We start from the raw sequence: 24,065 nt of genomic DNA on the forward strand, positions 1-24,065 counted from the left end.
TGCTCCTTTCAAACTGTAATTTATGTACATTATGTTCTGATTGTATCACTAATTAATACATGTAAGAGCATTTAAATGTTTGTCACTGTGGATACAATTTCAGTTTCACTTTCTATCATACTAGATGTAGTTTAGTACTACATCACATCAAATAAGCATATCAAAGTCAGTTGGTTGTTTAGGATTTACAAACCTAAATAAAATAGTTTATATTGTGCTTGCATAGTGCAGACATTGTTTTATCTATATAAGGAATCATTGACATACAGATTAGTCTTCTTGTAGACTAATAGACTATAATTTAACTCTGTCAGTGGCCTCTGTGTCCCATAAATAACATGTCAACATTAAACTGTAATGCTTTATACATTTGTGCAACAGGGAAAAAGGAAAAGGAAAGTGAAGCACATGTGATCAGCAGCCTGTCACCGACCTGTCAGCAGAAGAAGCAGGAAATGTTCCACCCACTTTGTTTTCAGAGAGCAGAGGTACTATTCAGCGTTTCAACCCTCCGATCATAAAGAATCTGCCGGTGGAGCAGGTTGATTTCACTCTAAATGATATTTGGTGCCAGTTTTGTGAGGTAAGTGCTCCTTCTAATGCGGGATGAATTCTCCTGCGCACGTTTTTTGCGTTTGTTTGCGTGAGCCATGTTGGACTGCTCAGCAGAAAAACAACCCAAGACGTGAAGATGTCTTCCACGTCTGTTTACAGCAACGTAGTCTCAGATTTTAAGATCTATCTAATGTCGATCACCGTTTCCTTTAGAGGGAACGTTTCTAAATATTGTATTAAAATGTGAAAAGGGTCAGGTGTAAATCTAATTCATCTTTAAAATACGTGATTCAGATATTATTCAATATTACTCAAGTGTAGCTGAGTCACAGACATGATTCACATCCTGCTTTTCACACAAATGTATTGTTTCAACACATATATCATTACTTTTACTTATGCAAAAAGTGGTAATAGTGCACTTTATAATACTGCATGCAAGTAAAAGTCCTGCATAGGAAATGTCACTCTAGTGACATTGTTTTATATATAATATTATTGGATTATTATAACTGCATTTATGTGTATGCAGCACTTTATTGTTGTAGTTGGATAAGGTGGAGCTAGTTTAAAATATGTTTATATGCTGTTGGGTAGGTAACTCAATAACAATGCATCATATTTTATAAGATCATAATGTTAAAACATTGTTTTTTAGGTAGAAAAGTACAAAGGTCACACACACACACACACACACACACACACACACACACACACACACACACACACACACACACACACACACACATATTCATAGTTTATACAAGTATATATTATGTTATTGTTATTTGTGTTTTTAGTATTAAGATATAGTGTTGAGCTGCAGTTGACTAAATACTAAATAAACTAATTCCACTGTATTTACTACATTACTGTTAATACTAGTTTTTGGTTTTTTTACCAGCTTAGTTAAAAACATTGCAGAATGATTCAGAGCTTCAATAAAAAAAACTACAGTGAAATGTTGCAATATCACTGCAAGAAAAATACTTTATACTTTATCAAAGAGAAGACGGGACCAAATTAAAGCTAATACTTGTACTAGTACTTTAAATTGCTAAAGGCCAAAATCCTGTGAATATATTTAATTTAAGGTTTTGATATAATTTGAGTTTGCAGACTTTTTGTTCAAAGTTGTTGAAATAATCTAAATGTAAGGAAACAGCATTTTGAAAAAATACAAACATCCATCTTCCTTTCTTTGTGAAATTTAGTCAGAAGTTCTTTTACTCAAGTACTATACTTAAGTACAATTTTCACATACTTGTACTTTACTTGAGTATTTCCCTTTTCTGCTACTTTATACTTCTACTGCAATACTTCTCAGAGGGAAATATTGTTATTTTTACTGCACTACATTTATTTAAAACATACGAATGATATGATGCAGAACTGTACTACTTATCAACCCAGTAGTACACAAAGTATCCACATTGACAAACTAACAAATACATGTAAGAGCATTTTATTAGAGATCCAATCAGAAGAAGTATAACATTCTATAATAACATAACACTTTAAAAGAACTCATTCTGTATAATGAGAACTTTTACTTTGCATACTTTTGAATTTAACATTTTGAAATCAGGACTTTTATGTATAATAGAGTATTTTAGACTGCGAGTAAAGGGCCTGTGTACTTCTTCCAGTGAGTCACCACACAGTCTGGTACTGACAGTATTACTGGATTTTACTAAGTTGCAATAGCAGCATAAAAAATTGGGCCAGAAGGTGTTTTTTCACTCCCACACTGTTGGACTTTGCTCACATCCTGACATGCAGCACTAGAATGAGCTTTTATTTGCCATTTAAAGATTGTTGTAAAGAAGTTTTGTTCACTTTAGGTACTTTGATGAAAAAAGAAAGTTATCTATTGTGTCGTTATCCCACGAGATGCAAAACTTTGTAGCCAGCTTCCAACATGAATACTTCTATTGGCTCCTGAAAAGCAAACATAGGCTTTGCTATCTAGACATCTGAAGTCAAACCATACAAGTAACTACTCCCTGTTCTCCCACATTCTTTTTGTGTGACAACAAGCCCTTTTTAGCCATTATAGCACATTTTAATTAGGAATTCTTCATTATATGTAAATGCACAATACTCTTAAAGGACATTACTTTAATGTTCCACTAGGTGTACATGCTGTGATGAGGCTGTTTAATGAAAGTGAGTTTAAGTTGGATATTCAAGACATTTTTGTTTCGTTTTTCTTCAACAGACTCTTTCTCTTTCAATAAAAGAATCATGGTTACGCCAGCAAATAACAACAATACCAAAGAGGGACCTGATCCGACCAAAGTGATGGAGAAAGTGAAAACACTGAAACATTTCCCTCCGTACGGCGCCATGAACTCTACAGGAGACACCTGCCCAACATGTCGGGGCACCGGGCGAATTCCCAGAGGTTTGTTCTTCACCATGAAAAAAAAATCTTTTGGCTTCATTTTTTTAAAACAGAGGCAGCTAACTGAGATGCTCATCCTCAAATAGCTGTTTCATTTCACATCCAACCACTTAGGGGAACTAAGTCAGACAGAAAGCCACAGATGTGTGCAGCTGCCTCCTTCTAGCCACAAAATGTTCCACTTTGAGTTACATTTTGATACATCCCATCCAACAAGATAGCCCTAACTTATTGCACCATTACAAATGTACAATATTAATTAGTATATATTAACAAATGATAAACGATTTATCAACACACAAATCAGGTAAGAAAAGGCAAAAATATAAAATGTCACATATTTTTTGTGGTAAAAACAAAGCGTTGGAAGGATTTTATTAATGTTTTTTTTGTATTGACAGGCCATGAAGACCATCTAGTAGCTGTAATACCATGTAATGACGTGAGGCTGAAACCCAGACGCACGTAAGTGATTAATGTATACGTGCATGTGTGCCTTTAAAGATTTAAACTAGCAATATTTACATGAATATAAACAGATTGTTTTTCACACACATAGTTAGGCTGAGCATGTTTATGTCTCACATTCACAGCATATGTTCGTAAAAGGTTTATATTAAAAATTCACAATTTATAGAGAGCAAAAATAAATATATAAATAATTATTAATTTATAATTGTGCATGTTTGTATGACATTTCCAGGAAGCTGTACGTGTGCGTCTCCATGGTGGTGTGTCTCTTCCTCTGCTGTCTGTTCCTCTTCTTCCTCTTCCCCCGGAGTGTCACCATCACACCTGTGTCTGTGCTGTCAGTGATGGTCTACTTCAAACCACTTACCATTGAAATGGAGGTCACCGTGAGTAATGGGAACTCTTAACCCTGTGCAGACAGATAACATGTAGATCTGTGCTACCTCTTTGGGGTTTCAAAATCACTTTGCAGAGGAAGTTTGAGCTTGTGCAGGGATTGTTTTTGTGTCTATGGTACAGTAAATAAAGGAACAACAGTTAGTACAGTATTCTGCCCTACAAAAATACAGTGGCTTCCTATGTGGTGAAAATGAGTTAAGTCCAATCTTGCCCCCTTTTTTAATAAAAATACATATATATATAAATGAATAGTAGTGTACTTACTAGTAAAGATAATCCTTTATTAGTCCCGCAGCGGGGAAATTTAAACAATTACAGCAGCATAGAGGATAGTGCAAACAAGAGACATAGTAAAAAAACAAGATCAAAAACAAGTATTATAAATAAGCAAATGAGCAATAAAAAAACAGTAATGTTATTTACTAGTATAAATTATTTAATAAAAAAATTAAGAGTTATATGATAGAAACTAAAATATTTTACAATTGATTCAAAATGGGCTGCATAAAAAATTCATAAATGAAATAAAACGGCAGTAGAGAAATTTGTCAAAGGCACAGAGAATAGACAACAACACAGGATAGACTGCATCCTTCTCCATATATTAATATAGAATATTAACTTTATATAAAAACACATTATATTACATTTATTACATTACAGTCATTTAGCAGACGCTTTTATCCAAAGCGACTTACAATAAGTATTCAAGAGAACTACTAGTCACCAGAAGTCATAAGTGCATCTCCTTTCTTAAACAAGCATCTTAAAGCATAAACCAGAGCAAAAGTACAGTGCAGAGGCAAATTACTACGAAAACAATAAGTGCAACAAACTAATACGAATACAATAAGTGCAACGAACTGATACATAACAAAGTGTTACATATCTATGTGCTTTCCACTGACCTTCCTTAACCATCACATTTTTTATTGTGCGTGTCAAAACACTGTCTGAGTGCATTCACATGACAGCCTGTAAAAATCTGCTGTAGTTAAGTGAAGAACAAAGTTCCCCGAGACTTTTTTAACGATGGAAAGGTGTGGTGTGTTTCACCTGACGAGCTTCATGTGCGTTCTCTCTCCTAGAACCTCATCAACATCACCAACGAGAACTTTGTCCCAGTTCAGATTGTCGAGTTTAACGTCCAGGGTCTGCTCGTTAAAGAAGTTGTTGCAAAAACCAAAATAACTAACATGACCGCCATCCAGTCCCGCTCACAGAAACCGGTAAGTTTCACACAGGTTGGACAACATTCAAAATATACTGTTGATGTATTTGTCATGCAATTAATTTATTTTACCCCTCGTTCTTTTGCAGTACACCTTTCAAATTCACCTGCCTATTATCGATAAAGGCCTAAAGTAAGTCAGGATTATTGTGTGAAAATGATATAACACCACGTCCATGATTATTGTTTATACGTCTGAATTTAGCACATGTCCACACATCTACTGTTTTTATCTCTTTCAGCGATTTCTGCAAGTCGAAGTCCATCAAGATTCACACGTTATTTCTGGAGCTGCAGTAAGTGTCGATCTCAATATAATAAATATATGTGGGAGGCAGCTGCTTCACAGTTTCACATCTCAAACCCACACAGTGTTAAAGACATGGTCACAAACCACAACGGCAAAACAGGTTCACTTTAAAGAAAGAGGGTCAAATATTAATATCGGAAATGTTTCTTTTTGATAAAACTACAGGCACACAAAGGTTCGTTTCTGTTTTTAGAGTACACTTAAAAATAAGTGGCTTTTAACCTCAAAACAAACTTTGGCTTTTTAGTTTTCACTTCTGTTTTGTTTGCACACAAAGAAGACATTTCTGCTTGTGACCACATGCTTTGTACCTCGAGTGTGGTCAAGTGTTTCCTCCCATTCTTCCAAATTGATCTCAAGATTAATAACGGCAAGCCTTTTGTGAAGCGGACTGCACTCATGACAGACTGCCCCCTACTAATCTTAATACTGCATGACTATCATTTGACAGTCACTTTAGTGCAAAGTGACAATAAGGTAGCATCAGAACCTGTCTGTTACGTACTAGTCAGCTTGTATTGGCCAAACAAAAAGTAGGCTTCAGTAAACGGGTTGTTCTTTAGTAACCCTACATGCATAGAAATCAAATATTAAATATATACAAATCCAATATATTCTGTTTCTATGCCTGCAAACCAAATATAACATTTCTGGAGACATACACCATTTTAGGCAAAATCATTGTGGTAAAATAAAGTTATATACAGCAACCTTTTTTATATGAATCTATTTTATTGACCAAGTAGGTTATTACTTTATAGTAATATTAATACATTTGTTTAGCATTGCTTTTAATATACTTGCACAGAAATAGATTAAACAGCTCGGAAAAGAACAACAAAGCTGGAAAAAATAAAGGTAAAGAGTATACAGGAGTGTAAGGTACACAAGTATTTAAAAAAAATGGGTGTTTACATAAATATTATATAAAAAGAGAACCAATGTCCAACAATAAAATAAAAAATAAAACGTCTATATACAAGTCAAGAGCTCTGTAAATTGTAAACTATACAAATATAGCTATATAATAACTTTATGTACTATACTATTTCATTTGTGGTATTCAGTGATAGATTTGCTCAACTTTGTCCTTAAATAAAACATGAACCTGCATTCATTCATTTTTTGGCCACTTGGGGGCAGCATAACAAGCTTAAAACATATTACCACCTTTTATAAAGTTTAAAAAACAGTTATTAACAAACAAATCAGACACATTTGCATTAATTTGGAGTCATATGTCTGTTCGTTTAGCTCTGTTTGGGCTCAACCAACTCTTGAGAAAAATGTCTATCTTCTTTTATAGGATGGAAAACAAAGCGTAAAAGACACTAAAAACCTCTATAGAGCTACATTACATTAGTCATTTTATCTATTGACTATATAAGAAATATGAATTAGCGCTGCTTTAAAACATTATGAAGACATGCCGTCTCTAATAATGTTTTTTCTTCTTTTTCCTCCCCAGAATGACGATGAATATCTCTTATCTCTCTCACACGGAGCAGCTGTCTCTGGATACCTTTGAGTACATCGACTGTGGCGCCAATTCAACAATCCCTCATCCTACGAACTGATGAAATCAAAATGAAAAACACTGTAGTAGGAGTGTGAAATAATGAATATTCTGGCTGCATTGCACCCTCTTTTTCCTCTTCTGTCTGTGACTTTGTGAATGATAACCACTGTGAAAATGCATCTAATCCATCCAGTGATTCATGTCTTTTACTTCAAGGTTCCATAAACAGGATTCGGAACAATAATAATGCATAAACCTACAATTATCTGTGTAAAGATATAGTGGAGAAATGTTTACCTGAGCATAGAATGAAGTCGCTCTCCCTCTGTGTGTGTTGTAATCTGAGCTTCTCTGTGCTTTGTTTACATTGTCGGCCGACTGTGTATGCATTTTAGTGCATGTGAGTCTCTTTTATAGCCACATGCATCACTTGAATAATTACATAAAATAGCAAACACGTAATCATTTTGTTTCATATATTTTATTCCATCAGAATAGCAAAATATTGTCATGCAACGTCCATTTCTGAAAAATGAAGTCAATGTGGAAGTGCCTTAGACCTGCATTCTATCTACTGTCCACCAGGGGGCGACTCCTCTGGTTGTATAGAAGTCTATGAGAAAATTACTCTACTTCTCTCTTGATTTAGTCCCTCAGTAAACATTGTAAATATGAGTTTATGGTCTCAATCTCTAGTTTCAAGTCTTCTTCAATACAGCATGATGTTCATTTAGTAAATGACCAGACCATAAATAAGGGTATGCTTTAGGGCGGGGCTACCTTGTGATTGACAGGTCTCCACCACATTGTTGCTCGTTCTGGGAGTTGTCTGTGTTTTTGTCTTAGAACTTCAACCCTTTCACATTGTGTTTTTAATCAAAACAGCATTTTCACATCAATTTTTTATTTCAGTAGAAAAACACGTAACCAATGAGGAAATGATTTTATTCTGTATGTTGTTTTAGCATACCTTAAGACCTTAACACCACAATGTTATGATTAAAAAACATTGATGGTTCAAGTGCAATTATATGTTAAAATTATATATTTTTTGCTCTTATTTGATTAAGATCGGCTTGTAAATCAGTGTTACAGGCAAACTGGCCTCATAAAAGTGTGTGAGACAAGTGCAATTTTTTACATTATTGAATGTGACAGCTGTGCACTTTTATTCAAAGATGTGTAAACTTCTTTAAAATGCCACTAATTGCACGTTTGTGGGCAGGATGCAGTATTTTGTGTAAATAGGATGTTAATTGTTGATAATCATGGCCGTGTCATTTGCACTTCATTAAACTGTGGCACTCAACGTTCTGCATGTTTGTTTGTTTTTACTTTCCATTATTGTATTCCAACATTTTTAGAGTTTTTCCATCTTCACACTGCAGTACAATGTGGACTAAATTGATCCTCATTGTTATGGAGTGGTTCTGAATGAATAGCTGCTGAGGGGATGCTGTGTCAGGAGCCTTTTTCTACCTTATGGAGAAGTGATAACTGTATAAACTCAATTCACCTCCCACATTACACTATAACACATGATAACCTCATGATAGTCACAACCTTTATCCATACAGCTAGGTCACAATGTCGGTATTTTGCAACTTTTGTTAGACTCAAATGACCGAAAACGCAAGTAAGTATTCTTACATTTTTGGTATTGTTTTTATTTAACTGAAGGATATGAGTACTTCTTCCACGAATGGTGGTTAAACTGATCAGATTCAAAGTCAATCAAAGAGTGATGTGTTGTGTTGGCAGAATGCATGTTTGCAGCTCTGACAGAAAATACAGTTTATTTATTATTATTTTGAGTATCACGTCAGCACAGATCAGAATGCCGTTTTTCAATAAAAAAGTATAGAAAACATAATAATCTACAAGAAAACTCATATTTAGCTCCACTTCTTGAGAGTGGACACAGGGTGGAGCCAATGCTTTGTGAGACTAACTATGTAGACAAGCTATGTATACTAAACTATATTATATACTGGTTCTTATTGAGGTAAATTACATGATTGTGAAAACCTGTTGCCATTACTATTTTAAAAAAGCATAGAAGAGTAATATTAACACACAGAAAAATATACATCCACAGAGGAATATATTTATAAACTTGTATTTTACTACACTCAGAGGCCACTTTTGTACTTTTTACTTTGACAGCTTCTGTTACAAGTAATTTTTTTATACGTCAAACATATGATGCGTTTATAAAATACGCATCTTTATAGAACAGTATATACAGTTGTTACAAGTAACATTCTCATGCTGCTTAGATGTTAATGAATCCGGAAAAGAAATCCAATAATAAAATAGGGTTATTTTGCATAATGGTTATAACTTCAATTAAAATTTGCTGTTGAAAATACTGTACTTTTTACTGCACTTATCTGACATCTATATTTTTTACATTCAAAAGACATGATTGAATTATATTGTTATATACATTATAAAATATGCATTGATATAGATTAAACTGCCTAACAGTATATCACATTATTAAATTAAGTTGCCAACTATACATAAAGTACTGCTTACATGTTCATGCAACAGTATTAATAATCAGATTATATAATATATAGTAACACAGACAGCATTCCTCTGTACTTTCTGATACTTAAGAACACCATACATTTACTTTACTTGAGTATTTCCATTTTCTTCTACTATATAGTTCTACTCCAATAAATTTAATATGGAAATATTGTACTTATTACTTCACTACATTTATCTGACAGCCGGAGTAACTAGTTACTTTGCAGGAAATGTGATAAGATGACGTGTTAATATTATTATAATTTTTATGGGAACAGCAGCTGCATCATTTAAGTGATATACATATTAATTAATCAATAAATATATTCCCCTTAAATAATAAACATAATGTGGAAATGGGCCATACTGAATAATGACTTTTAAGAATATTTTTATTCTAATACTTTTGCAGTTTCACTTAAGTAAAATTTCAAATGCAGGACTTTTTATTTTTTATTGTAGTATTGCTATTTTTACTCCGCCACAGAGCGTGCAGTACACATTAATTCATCAATAAATATATTCCACTTATATAATAAACATTATGTTGAAATGGGCCATTCTGCATAATGAGTACTTTTACTTTTGGTACTTTTAAGAATATTTTAATGCTAATTATTTTGTAGTTTCACTTAAGTTAAATTTCAAATGCACGACTTTAACTTGTAAACATTTTTTATTTTTTATTGTAGTATTGCTAATTTTTTTCTTCTTCTACAGTTCACCACTCTACCGGCAGGGGGCGTGGAGCAGCCCTTCCAGGTGACCGTGACGTCAGCGGGGCTTTGGTTGCTGCTGTGCGCTCCTGCCTCTCCGGAGAGCTCAGTGCTGCTGGATGAGAACAGGAGAGGATGTGACCAACATTAATCTGCTCACTATGGACGTGTGTATTGCTTGTGGATGATGTTTTTGCTGCACATTTAAAAAAAGGTATGAAAAATATATATATTTTTTCTTTAAACATGCATGAAGGAGGACAGTTTGTGATTTAATTATTTCATATATGTGACCTGCATGAATGTTTTATATAAGTAGCTTATATTGTGACTGTGTTATCCCTTAAAGTTAACCTCACAGGATCATGTAGGATGATTTTTAAGTTTAATTTATTTGTGTTTGCGCACTTGAAACGTCATGTTAATAACATGTAATGCAAAACTAGAAGGTTCTGTGCAGGAGAGGAAGAAAACTAATATGTCTTATTCAAAACATAAACATTTAAAATACAATCAAGTAATTAAAACCTCGACTCACAATCATGATTGTGCATTTTTGCCTCTATAGATAGTACTTATTGAATAATACTCTTATAAAATGCAGCACCAGGATTTTCCTGCTCGTGATTTAATAATAGATTGTCTCCCTGCAAACACGCAATGTCTGTATTCTGGCCAAAGGCAGCTGTGTGATGGGTATCAGGGTGTCAACAACAACCGGATTAGTGATGCTGCAGCAGTCCTCACATACAGACAGAGAGAGAATACATGATAATATCCATCCACTGCATTGAAATCAATGTTCCTTGAGGATAAAAGCCTTTTCAGGTTCCAGCAGAGTTAAGAGGATTTAGGCTCTAGATGACCTCAGCCACCCAATTAGCTAGTTGATTTGCTCCGAGACATTTATCGTTCTTATATGATCAGCATAAGTTACTCAAGTGTGCAGAAAATTGGCTTAAAGTGACAACATGAAATGGCACTTTGATGAAATTAAATCAAACACTTTCAAATGTGCCTCCACTGATAATCTTCACTATTGTAAATTCCTCAGGTGAGATTGTGAAATAGCACCTGGTTGTGCAAACACACATACCCCGAAGCCCCCCATTGTCTTCTCATTAAGTATTAACTCTGTGTTTGTTTTTGATCTCCAGCACCGTCTGATCCCATCTGCCACTGAGGACGAGGACCAAATGCTCGTCTGAAAAAGGAAAAGGATTAGATCAGGAATCCGTCACCTCACCTAAGTAGGTGTGAAGTGCTGGCTGCGATCATGGGGAACCAGCTGACTGATATCGCTCCCAACACCTCCTTCCTGCCAAACTTCCAGTCTCTTCATGTGGTGGTCGTTGGGCTCGACTCGGCCGGTAAAACCTCCCTGCTGTACCGGCTCAAGCTGAAGGAGTTTGTGAAGACGATCCCCACCAAGGGCTTCAACACGGAGAAGATCAAGGTGGCCGTCGGGACGTCCAGGACCATAAACTTCCAGGTGTGGGACGTCGGCGGCCAGGAGAAGCTGCGCCCACTGTGGAAGTCCTACACCAGGCGGACAGACGGGATGGTGTTCGTGGTGGACTCCACTGAGCCGGAGCGGATGGAGGAGGCCAAAGTGGAGCTCCACAAGATCACCCGCACCTCGGAGAACCAGGGGGTCCCCGTGCTCATCCTGGCCAACAAGCAGGACCAGGACTCGGCCTCGTCCGTCGCCGAGGTGGAGAGGCTGCTCGCCGTCCACGAACTGAGCACGTACACGCTGCATCACGTGCAGGGCTGCAGCGCCGTGGACGGCCGGGGGCTGCAGCCGGGCCTGGAGAAACTCTACGAGATGATCCTGAAGAGGAAGAAGATGGTGAAGCACAACAGGAACAGAAAGAGGTGAACCGAGACGAATCGGGAGGTTCACCCACGGTTGAGACGCTTCCAAGCCTAATGGCTGCTTTTTTAATGGGAGAGCGATTTGTGCCAACACAACAACAATTACACATGTGGCCGCGAGGTCAGGAGAAATGGATTTGCTCACAATAATTGAAGCGGTATTGACATATTCTTCGTCCTGCAGCTGCCCGTCGAAGGCTTAGATTTTTAAAAGGGAACCTTGAGCAGTTAGTCCTCACTAAGTGCTTTTCTACACCTGTTTTAAAGAAGAATTCTACAAAGACATTTGCCTGTTAACCGTAAGACTAATATCACATTCATGTTTCAGGTCCCTATAATATATAAAAGTCCTTATAATCCTTCACAAGCCTGCACAGATTCTGTCCCACTGAATAGATGATTTTGTTCCACAGATGCTTCCCTGAAATATTTATTCCACTTTTTTAGTGTTTGTGTTGGACAGAGGGACTTTGTTTTTGTAAATGATGTGAATGAATGAGTTCGTTGGTGATTGAGCACCACGTGATATTATATTTCCTCGCCATGGAACTGTTATCCGAAGTGCATTCCCTTTCGTGGCCACAGAGGTTAAGTTTCAGTTACTATGATAATAATGTTTATACAAATTGTACATTTTTGTAACACTGAAGACTTAATAAATATAAGCACTGTACAGAACATTCATTGCTTTACTTGTAGTTCATGGAAGTGAATGAAGGAACCCCTTGATGGTTTTGGTTTGAGCCCTATAAATTGTAGCAATATAAAACAAAAATTGAGCTAAATTATTAAATATTTCCAAGAAAAATTTGGGCTACCAAAGAATTGCTCTAATCAATATTTTTATTTGAACAAAGTATCGTAAAAAATGTGCATGTTGTTGTTTCCTCAATTGCTCTATGAACAAAGTGGAGCTTTTAGCAGCTAAAGAGACAGATATCTGGTGGTGGAGACCAAAAACAGAGCTAAAAGAGAGTTAATATTGGACTTACATTTGCCATGTGGACACAAACATGAATCCTAAATACTGCTACTAATAATGTTGCTCTTTTTATGTTCAATGTGTTAAAAGGCAACTCTTTACAAACAAGTTCATCATATTGGCAAGTCTTTTAGATTTTGGTTTTTAAAGCTTGTCTCCGATGCCCCAAGAGTGGCCAAAAACAGTTATTGTGTTATTTAATTTCTGTACGATCTGAAACAGACATTTGTTGGATTATATCATGACTTCCACCCAAAGTCCTCCTCCCTATTCATGCCCGAATCAGCAAATAAGGCTGTCAGAGATGGGGGAGACCCTCCTCCTCCTCCCCCACCCCCATTCAAGTCAAAACAATCCATTTACTTTAATTTCCCACCTTCTAGTCAGCCAGCTGTTGACATTGTAATTGCATCAATTAGTGGTAATTCAGCCAACTCTTCATTTCAGTACTTTGTATTCATGTTTATGTATTTAATGACCCAAGATAGACACAATATCATATAAGAGGTGTCCTGAAATTGCTGTCTTTTTTAAAAAACATATATATTTTAAGTGCATATTCACACTATAACTATATATTATGCAGCTAGAATGACAGTGAAGGATTCCTGGTGCAAAGAAATGCAACACAATCACCCAGAAACCTTTGATTTTTCATTATTTGTATTCCAGTTCGGTCTTTTTTGAGAATATTCTGTTACAAACAAGTCACTATGGAAATACAGGTCGTGGCTGTTTGCTTTAGCATTTTTAATTCAAGGTCATAAGAACGCCAGATTTCTGACGTGTCATGTAACAGTTCATCGTTCCTGCATCATTTCATGACCAGCAGAAACCACAAAATCTATTTGTGGCGATTCTGTAGGCTTTAAAGGGGTTTAACAATCCACTTGTATTTCACACAAATCTCTTAAGTGGCCACTCAAATGTAATAATGTGCAACAAAAACAAGGCTCAATCTGCAGGTCACACATTGCTGACCTGCATACCGTTAATATATAAATATATATATATATGCATGTTTGTGTACTCCTGCCGCGTATTTGTCTTGCTCTACATGATGAGATAATGACTTGTTACCTTCTCAAAAGCCTCCTGCTGAGTGTTCTTTAAATGCTGAATGTCAAAACAGACATAAATGCATGCACATATAATATGAAAACACACCTACACACACACACACACATGCACGACATCTTGACTCGTGCGACCTCGCCGTCCTCATTATCAGCATCGCTGAGCTCATTAAAACCTTCAAGGATGTCTTTTGCAGAATCATCTTGACACAGCAGCTGGTCCCTGAATAAATTAGCATCACGATCGTGGTTGCTTTCAGCAGCTGAGACACACTGTGGGCATGAGGAGGCATCAATCCGCCAACGTGAAAAAAAACAACACTGACATTCTCTGAGAAAAAATGTGTAAAAGACACAGTAGCAGCTAAGGAAACAGTGTATTGCACACTTGATCGACTGATTGACTGCAGAGAAGTTAAACGGAGCTGCATGTGCATGTTTTTACGTGTGTTCCTGTCACACTCTGTGTCCGTCTCTCTTTCCTCCTCAGTTTTAGGTACAAATTGCAGCTGACAGGAAATACGCAGCAGAAGGAAGCCTTGGGGATGATGTGTCAGGGATTTGAAGCCACGTAGCTAGGTGTATCCCTGGAGTCATGTGACATAACTCAAAGACAGGCTTAGTCAGTCAATCAGCCCAAGGACATAGACAATCCAGATGTTTCTTCCTGTTTCCCTCTAGAGACACATGGAGTAACTGCAAAGGGAAACCATCTGTAAAAGGTTACACACACGACTATGAAGGTTAAGCCAAGCAGGGTCTTAATGCTGCATCCAACGTACTCAAGTCTGTATTCTAATAAGGAATCTTACGCAAGATTTATTAAGGCATAATTTTTTTAAAACACACTTGGCGTCACAGCAACATTGCTGCACACACAGTTTGATCTTTTAATCATTTTTTTTTCAATCTTTATAAAGTGTTTTATGGAGTGTTTACAATGTTTTAGCTGCCATTTCCATTAAGCTAATTTGTGCTTTTTTGCGAGCATGCCTTCTCTTCCCGAAGGGTTCCTTCGAATCCTTGAAATGTTTTAAATGAGATTTTCTGAAATATTTCCCAGCAGGATTCTCGTGTTGTCAGTTTAAGATGGTTACTTTACACACCTCTTCTCCACGCTAATGGCGCTGTGATGATTGCTGTAGGTCGTAGATGCTAAAGACGCCCAGCAAGCGTCCATGTTTTTAGATTGGTCGCAAAAAACAGACTCAGACTTATTGACCTCCCACTTGCAATGGATTGCAGCATGAGGTACAGTTTTTCTTCTAGCTAATGTTAGCATGCTAACTATGACAATGCTATCATAGGCCCTAGTTCCCATTGAACCGGAAGATTGATATTTAGTAATAAACCAAAGTATTAGACAAATGCTGCATTTTATAAGATACGCAAAGTTTTACATTTCATCATGAATGTTTGTGCCTGAATTATTCATCACCAGCCCTCAAATAGGTGTTGAGACGTTTCACTCATCATTATCAAAGATGTCAACCTCATGGTGTCGCAAAAGGAAAAGTCCGGCGAACATGAAAGTCATTAGGATTCATCCTCTGGGAACCATGAATGTGTTTGCAAAATTTCATGGCAATACATCCTGTAGTAGATATTTCAATCTGGACAATCGGCACACAAAAACAAATTTCAAACAGTCAACTGAGGAACGTAAACATTTTCTTTCACTTCTCTTAAACATGAAAAAAAAAGTAATAAAATGTCCAGATAAATAAAAACAAAGCAATAATTCTCTGCTGCAGCCACTTTATAGCTCCCATGATTAAAAGCAATAGGTTGCTGGGCACAAATCCAAGCCTCTTAAACACGTCAAAAACAGCGCCTAGCCATAATTTTTCCATCACCATGGCAACCTGGAGTCAGCAGTCACCAAAGGGTGACCCGAGAGGGCGGCCGTGGGGGTCAAATTGCTTTTCTGTGGCTTGATGTCCAATCCAGCTGAGGTTACTCAGCCGGCAGGGGAGATTCGAAAAAGAGAAGCTCGGATCAATACTGGAATATCTGATATCAGTCTTTTTCTTTTCCACTTCTTTATCTCCGTCTCTCTGACTTTAATTCATTTTCTTCACTTTCCAAGTTGTTGACGATGTCTGTTTGGATGCTCTTTCACTCTCCTCTGCCCCGTGGGGTGAAATATCTCAAATTTCACACCAACAGTGTCTTTCTAGGAAACCTTATTGACATTGCTGTGGATGGGGGTGGGTTGGGGGGGGGTATCTGTTAGTACCGGACACGCTGCAGAGTGAAGGTCCTTTGTGGGTTCAAAAGGGACGATGTCTGTGGGCGGGCTGGATTAGTTGCTCTAGCTTTTATTCCTGAAAAGGTCGTAAAGCTGCCACTTGGCCTTCGTTTAGAGCCGAGACCGTTGGATTGAGAGGACTGGTGAGGGATCGCGAGGAGAAGATGAAGCTTGACTTCACCACACAGAGCGGTCTTTCACCCTTGAGGCGGCAAGTGAAGAAACACCAAGGCTGTATTTCTTAGCTGTGAAAAAGATAATGTCACAGTGGTTTGTATGAGATCGCCTTTACCCTGCAACAAAAGCATACGGGTTTATTCATTCTCTGCCATCGGCTAAAAAGACGGAGATCATTTTCCTTTTTATATGAGAATAACGGAGTATCACATCGAGGGTCAGTGAGCGTTCAATCATAATAATAAATACACTCAAAGTCAGAGTCAAGGATGATTCATAGCTTATGGGAGCCATGAGGAAATGATGGGCCTCATATCTATCTATGATCTAAACTTAATGGCCAAACTAGCTCAGTTGCAGGGGTATGAGGTTTAATATGACCTCATGGATGATTTCAACATAGACCTCTCAAAGGGTCAAGATTAAAGAGAAGAATTTCATAATATGGTCTGTTGATGCACTGTTCTCATGATGTGATGCATTAGCGTGTTTTGCAGGTGGAATCATTTTGTAGCTCGATCAGATAGAGCGTTGTTTTTTTTTGCAGTTCGCTGTGTCTCTTTCAGATTACGGTAACTACGGTTGGTAAAGTGATTTATAGCTCCTGGTATCCAGCAAAAGTCACCACAATGAGGAAAAACGTTAATGGCGTCGGGCGCTTTTCCACTCTTAGTTGATTTTTTATTTTAACTTGATGTGTTCAAGGCGCTCCTGCAAAAACTTGAGGCGCTCAGCAACACAAAAGTGTTAACTTTAAACATCTAGTTTTGAATTACTACATGTGGAAATTGGATACCTTCTTTTCTATCTATTCAAGGTTTAATGATGTCGTCTTCTGTCTTAATTTGGCGCTGATAAATCCTGTGTCCTCCCACAATGCCTCCCTGGGTCTACCCCTGATCCCACGCTAGGATTACCCAGAAGCCCCATCTGGTGCTTGCCAACTAGCGGGGTGTCCATGATCAGAGCCCACTAAAAAAATACCAGCTCTGATTAATCCCGACTATTACTGCAGTTTTAAACCCAGACAGGCCTCTGAGCTGCAACCCAGATATCTGTGGCTCAGACGTGCTGTGAGGTGCTATATACAGATCAGGGCTGTTTATTTGTGTCCCCCGGCCAGTGGGCGGCTCTGGGAATGTGCCGACTTGGGAATTATGTTGCTCGATTTAATGTAATGGGATGATTTAATGTGATAGAGTGGGACATAAATGATTGCCTTTGTTAAAGGTGGACTGTGAATCATTGCACGCTAAGGACGACGGTCGTGTTAAACATCCCCCCTTGTTTTAACTCAGTGCGCTACAGTATGTTTACTCCTCTGCATTTTATTTGAGTCACGATGGAAAAACGATGGAAAAAATACACAGCCAAGTACAAGTAAATATAGCAGAATGGCCCCTCTCAGTGTTATATTAATATATATTATATACTATTATTATATATACTGATATCAAGATGAAAACGGTACTTTAATGTTGTAGCTTGGCGAGTTGTTACTAATTAAATTTACACTGTTGGCTAGTTAAATCTATATCAATGCATAGCTTATCATTATCATATTCCTGTATCTGAACCCTTATATATGCTCGATTCTATACCAACAGACTCCACTGACATAAACAGTAATTTTACCTTGCAGAATACTGGAGTTGTTGGTCTACCGCTGCCTCGATCGGCTAGTTAGTTAGTGGTATTGTGTGACAGAATTTCAAATAATAAAGCAAGCAAAGGAACCGATCCGAGTCAGCGGTACACCAGTAAGTCCTGTGCTCTATGAGGTAAAATCACTGTTTTTCTCAATGAAGTCCGGTGACTTTGAAGAGAGCATCGATAACGGCTTTAGGGCTCTCTTTCGGCAAAGTAAAGTGGTGAAAATATTATAAAATACAGCTATACACATTAAATTGACACTGTTTTTTAAGAGTATGAAATATGTATTTGTGCTTCCACAGCAGTATAGTACTTTGCACCCATGCATGTTTCTCCATACTGGCGTGATGTTGGCCATACACTGACTGAGGAAAAGTGCCTCATATAACCTCACTTCAAAGCTCTATTTTTTACCTCTAAAAGACTTTGAACCACAGCTGTGTCAGAAGAAGAGCTGACTCAATCCACTGCAAACACTCTCCATCTTTAAGGTCACACTGTCTCTCCCCACGTGGCCTTTTGTTGTCACTGCGTCCCGCCTGGCAGATCAGGATCAGACCTCCTTCATGTGTAGGACCCCCTGAGCGGTGGCTCTCCCTCTGGATGTGATACCAGCTGGATTCTTTTTTTTGTTGAGTTCAGCCTTGTACAGATAGCAAGAACACGTGGGAGTGAGGCTACACGTGAGCTGTGGAGCTCAAGGCCAAACAAATCATCCTGGAATGACCGGTCGTGTTGGGAAGGTTTTTCTCTCTCTGCTTGTGATTTGGTGCAAGAGTGGTATCATGCAGATCTGTTTCTTCCCTCACTCCTTTTATTTTTATTTTAAAGTAAAACTTGTCAGACAGGCTTTTACTTCAGGCGCTAAAGAAAGTTTGACTTTGTAAACATACAACATTTGGATGATCTGAACTCAAGGTCCTTGTTCCAGACCTTTTTACCACATCATACTCTTTTTGTGTACTTGTTTACCATATTTTAGTGTATATTTTCATATTCTATTTTTAAATTATGTCTTTATTATTGCATTGCGTTTGTTATTTACTGTAAGCTTGTATGTGTAACGTACTTGGCAATAAACAGCTTCTGATTCTTCTGATTCTGATCACACAGTACTCATCAGCAGATTGATTTCACTCCTGGAAATGTACATGTGAGCACATCTTGTGCTTCCTATCAATATTTTTTGTAGTATATCTTCTGTGCAGAAGTATCACCTACATTTAACCTATAGTTATCGTTTAAGGTTGAACTTAAATGCTAATTAATTTGGTGTATTTTGGATACTTATTTGTTTTCACCTAAAGCACATCACGGTCATATATGCTCATCATTTGTGTACAATGGCCTGTGAACTATATTGTGGAGAAGCACCCAGGAATCTTCACCGAGGTTGTGAAGAGGAACCCATGCGGATCAGATCTGGTATTTGGGGCCTGATCTCCCAAATGAGGCGCCCATAGTGTCCTTTTTGTTCATCCCAGCCGAGTGTTCCTTTTGTTGCTTTTTCGTGTTTATTTTATCAAAGATTTCACTGTTTGAGGGACTAAAGTTTGCCAGACTGTCGGGCCACCGTTTCAAATCAGGGTACTTCAGAACAGGCATTACGCTTGGATAAGAGGATTTTCTTTTTATTGAGGCTCAGCAGTGAAATCCCAGTCCTCCAGTGGCCATGACTACACAGGAACCATCAGTGCTGATTTGACAACAGTGAGTTCATTTCCACAAGGGGATGTGGTCATTCACTGGAATATTATATTAACCTTGTTTCAAGTTTGTTGGCCGTAAAATGATTCGACACAGCTTCCATTTGCTCATGTTTTGGCCTCATCTGCACTTTGTCAGCTCTTTTGAGAGGCTGGTGAACCAGTTTGTGCTTCAAAGTAGGAGCTTATTAACAAAGGAGGACTGAAACAATGATGCTAAGACCAAGGTTTCTGAAATGTTGAAGATATTTTACTTCATTTTATCCAGTTTCTTTCCATATAATCTCATCCTTATTAAGAGAAATACTCTCCATTATCCACAGATATTACGTAACACTATTAGATTGAGGTTTAAATGTTATACTCAAACAGGAATGGCTGGTTTTATTTTATAGATGTGTGACTTGTTGTTTTTATTATTAGATTAATTAAGGTAAATGGTTGAAAATATGATATTGTTTTGATTGTAACAAATTTAAAGATATATGTGAAAGGATAATGAATGGCAGTAGAAAACCATACAGAAAAGGAAGCAGACTTAACAATTTCTAATAACTTCTGGCATAAAACACAAATACAGATATTTTTGTAACATTTACAGATACTGCTAGTAGCTTTATGTTTCACCTAGGTCTAGGCAGCTAATACTAGCTGAACCCCTCTTTGTATAATGTGGAAAGAAACCAACATCAAGCTTGCTAGTTGGCATAGCTTGCTAACTGTGTATTGAGTCCTAAGGGCAGTAGTCTTGTAATACCAACAATATGAGGGCTTGATTCCAACAGTTTGACGTTAATCCTTTATTGCCAAGAGGATCAATACTCTTCTCATATTTGTCTGTTAAATATAAAGCTACAGGCGGGAGATGGTTAGTAAAGCTGACTAAATTGTTTTGTTGCCTAAACCTTAGTTTAAGTTTTGTAACAAAAAAATGACAATTTGCGTCCCTGTACACAAAATAATAGATTACATTTTGTGACTCTTTCACAAAGTGCCGTGAGACTTTGTTCAAATAATTGAAACCTCATACCTCCTTCTATCTTATATGACGTTGCTGTACATCAAGGGCATTGTAGCTTTAATGCATGTCTCCTGTGTGTCTGTATTCGTATTAGTTTGTTGCACTTATTGTATTCATAGTAATTTGCTTCTGCACTATACTTTTGCTCTGGTTTATGCTTTTAGATGCTTGTTTAAGAAAGGAGATGCACTTATGACTTCTGGTGACTAGTAGTTCTCTTGAATACACTTATTGTAAGTCGCTTTGGATAAAAGCGTCTGCTAAATGACTGTAATGTAATGTAATGTGTGTGTTTGTGTAGGTGACATACACAAAGTCCTTCCATCGTCGCTTTAATCCCTTTACACAGACCCTGAAGCTGCGAGTGCTGCCAGAAAGCACTATCGGTATGAGACCAGCAGGTCACAAATAGCCTTAAGTCCTGTCTAGACAGGAGAGCTAATGCATGATAACACCATGCATGTGCAGACCCCATGTCCTGCCAAATGATTAAGAAATGATGTGTGAAAGAGTCAAGCAGGTGAATAGGAACATTTCATGCTCCTCTAGTCAGTTAAAGGTGTCTGTTTTCAAGGGCTAGCTCCCTTTATTAGCTATTAAGCCGGCAATTTTTTTAATAATGAGTTAATTCGCTTCCATTTTTGTCTAGATAGCAGAATGCCAAAGCTAACATCTTATAGGAAACTGTTCTATGCCAGCTGCAAAAACTTGCATAAATTAGCTCCCTGCATGGGAGCATGCAAAGACGGAGCAGTTAAATGTTATTTCGATTAAAAATGTTTCAGCTACAGTTGGCAAAAACAAGTATGTGTGTGCAAATCGCTTTGCAGGTCAATAGCTGAATTTGAACAGGAAACGCTTTCTCTGATGCTGCATTTCTCCTCCATATTCAGAACTGCTTAACTCAACTCAACTAGCTCTTCTTTTGGTTTTCCATCATCAAAAAATTTGGATAATTCTAGTTACAGGTACTCTGTCGAGGTTCCAAGCAAGCTGAAGGTGGAGATGAAACACTGCAGACTACTGATTGGGACAAAGGCATTATGACTTTTTTTAAATAGCAAAGCTAACGTCAATAGCAACATACATTTTTTAAGCTTTCAATTTACGAAAGTGCAGACACTCTGTTTAGTTCCGCTGTGGAAAACGAAAGAGAAAAGTACATTGTACCAAAAGTGAGTCAAGTTATAAACACTGTAACCTTTCCTGTAAGTAAACAAAAGACAGAATATATTGTCCTGCAGATCCTGAGAACTCATCAGCATCAAACATTTTCTACGTTTCCATCTTTCCTCATGAATGTCAGCTGCACATTGCTGATAAAAGAAGACGCTTTATTTCCCTCATTATCTTTTTCTACATGGTGCAATGTGGTGAAATGCAGCAGAGTTTGTAGTTTTTGTCAAACTCGATTGAGTGTTCAGCTTCACATATTTGTTACACAATGACACCGGGGTGCACACTTGAAACCATCATGCCATTTCCATGAAGAGGAGTAGAGGAAGGGGGGTTGAACCCGTTGTGCTCTCTTTTGTCTGTAGCCTGAGACACCAGCGCTTTCATTACTATAATAGGAGAGGAGAAGGAGGAAAGTAAATGGGAAGCCATTGTGTGAATGCTTTTTGGAATATGTCCCATGGCACACATTTAAATGACCCTAAATGGAACATCCAATGATCTGTAACTGTGCAGAGGAGATTGACTCAAACAGCTTCCGCCGGCCCTCTTTCATTAGGAACTTATTAAACCTGAATGGAAACTAGGAAAGTGCGACAGCGAAGAAGAAAAAAACGCCCCAGGCATCAGTTGAATTCGTCTAAATACCCTGTCATTCTGTCAAGGGTGGGCTGCAGTTCTTAAGGGAGATGCAAAGGATTTGAGAACTACAGCGTGGCACTTGTTTTTTACTTGAATATAGTTTTTATTAAAGCACCAGAGGCCACAATTTGCCTTTCCATTCATTATTCAACAGCTGTGTCTTATCTGGCAACACACTGGGATTCAGAACGTAACAGCTGGGTGGAAAAACTGCAAGAGGTTAGCAGGGAAAAAACACAGACTATCTCAATATTTGTTGAGTAAAAAAGGGAGAATGAATGCACCCAGATATCATCCTTTCCACTGCTTGTTGAAACACAGAGAAGCACGGCATGAGAATCTGATTTCCTGGAAGCAAAAGCTGCAGAAATACTTCCTCATCACTGTCAGCTCGCCACGGGACCAACGGCTCAGAAGGTGAAGCGGGAGGACGGAGGAAGTTGGGCATCGTATTACTGGATGTGTTGCCTGGCGGTCTGCGCACAGCGAGAGAGATGACCAGCAATGACACACGGTGCATATGCTCCCTTGACGGCTGCAGACACTGCAATGCAGAAACAGAGGGGAGGAAGAGATGTGGTGGTGGTGGTGGAGAGGACACAATTACAGGTGCACGCTGACACCAATAACTCTCATTCCGTGGTGCAAAATAACTATTATTAGACAACCTCACGCTGACATGATTGAATGGATATTTAGGAATGCATGAATAGTCCCCAAGTCATTTTCACACGCTGGGAGGAAAGATGATGAACAGGATGATGAGTAATATGTAAAGCAAAATGTCTCAGAGGTTGCTTTCGAAGTCCTCCTACAAATGATCTTGTCTTTTTTATTATTATATATAAAGGATCCAACTTTATTTAAACATCACTGACCCACAGTGAGACATGCTGTGCAACGTTTACACACATGCCCGGCTAAAATTTGGGGAACTGTGCAAAGTTGTTTTCTTGCTAAAAGTTAGGGGTGTTTATAAGAAGCATCATGGCAAAAGAGTCATGTTATAGTTTTATACCTGAATTCCTGTAATTTAGTTTTACAAAATTATTTCTAACAAAATGTAAATGTGCCTCGATAAAGAGGCTGCATGTTTACAAACCGGCCCTTCAGTTCAAACCTCTCTGATTGGATTAGTTTAACTTGAATCTGATGTTCGCTGATGAATCGTTTGATTATAAAAAAGTTAATTGTATTTTTGCGATTAATCCATGAGCTACTTTTGTTTTTAACACTGTTACTGAAAGTGCTTTATGGAAAATACTAAATCTTAAACATTGCTGCAGTAATATAACAGAATCATAGAGCTCTGCAGCGGCTTGTGAACGGCTAATTAAAAGCTGAAGTAGCTATCAAC

General features: G+C 37.7%; 2 protein-coding genes across 2 annotated transcripts; both read left to right on the top strand.

The window, feature by feature from the left end:
- The first annotated feature begins 456 nt into the window (after nucleotides 1–456).
- Nucleotides 457–8,195, top strand: tmem106a (transmembrane protein 106A). The gene is made up of 8 exons (XM_054598952.1): nucleotides 457–583; nucleotides 2,777–2,962; nucleotides 3,364–3,427; nucleotides 3,666–3,819; nucleotides 4,921–5,061; nucleotides 5,153–5,196; nucleotides 5,306–5,359; nucleotides 6,842–8,195. The coding sequence occupies exons 2-8, from the start codon at nucleotides 2,803–2,805 to the stop codon at nucleotides 6,948–6,950; spliced, it is 726 nt and encodes a 241-aa protein (XP_054454927.1). The 5' UTR covers nucleotides 457–583; nucleotides 2,777–2,802; the 3' UTR covers nucleotides 6,951–8,195.
- Nucleotides 8,196–11,366: 3,171 nt separating this feature from the next.
- arl4d (ADP-ribosylation factor-like 4D) lies at nucleotides 11,367–12,506 on the top strand. The gene has a single exon (XM_054598810.1). The coding sequence runs from the start codon at nucleotides 11,423–11,425 to the stop codon at nucleotides 12,026–12,028; it is 606 nt and encodes a 201-aa protein (XP_054454785.1). The 5' UTR covers nucleotides 11,367–11,422; the 3' UTR covers nucleotides 12,029–12,506.
- Nucleotides 12,507–24,065: the final 11,559 nt, after the last annotated feature.

Source organism: Anoplopoma fimbria, chromosome 5, assembly GCF_027596085.1.
Source record: "Anoplopoma fimbria isolate UVic2021 breed Golden Eagle Sablefish chromosome 5, Afim_UVic_2022, whole genome shotgun sequence".
In the NCBI taxonomy this organism is placed as follows: domain Eukaryota; kingdom Metazoa; phylum Chordata; class Actinopteri; order Perciformes; family Anoplopomatidae; genus Anoplopoma; species Anoplopoma fimbria.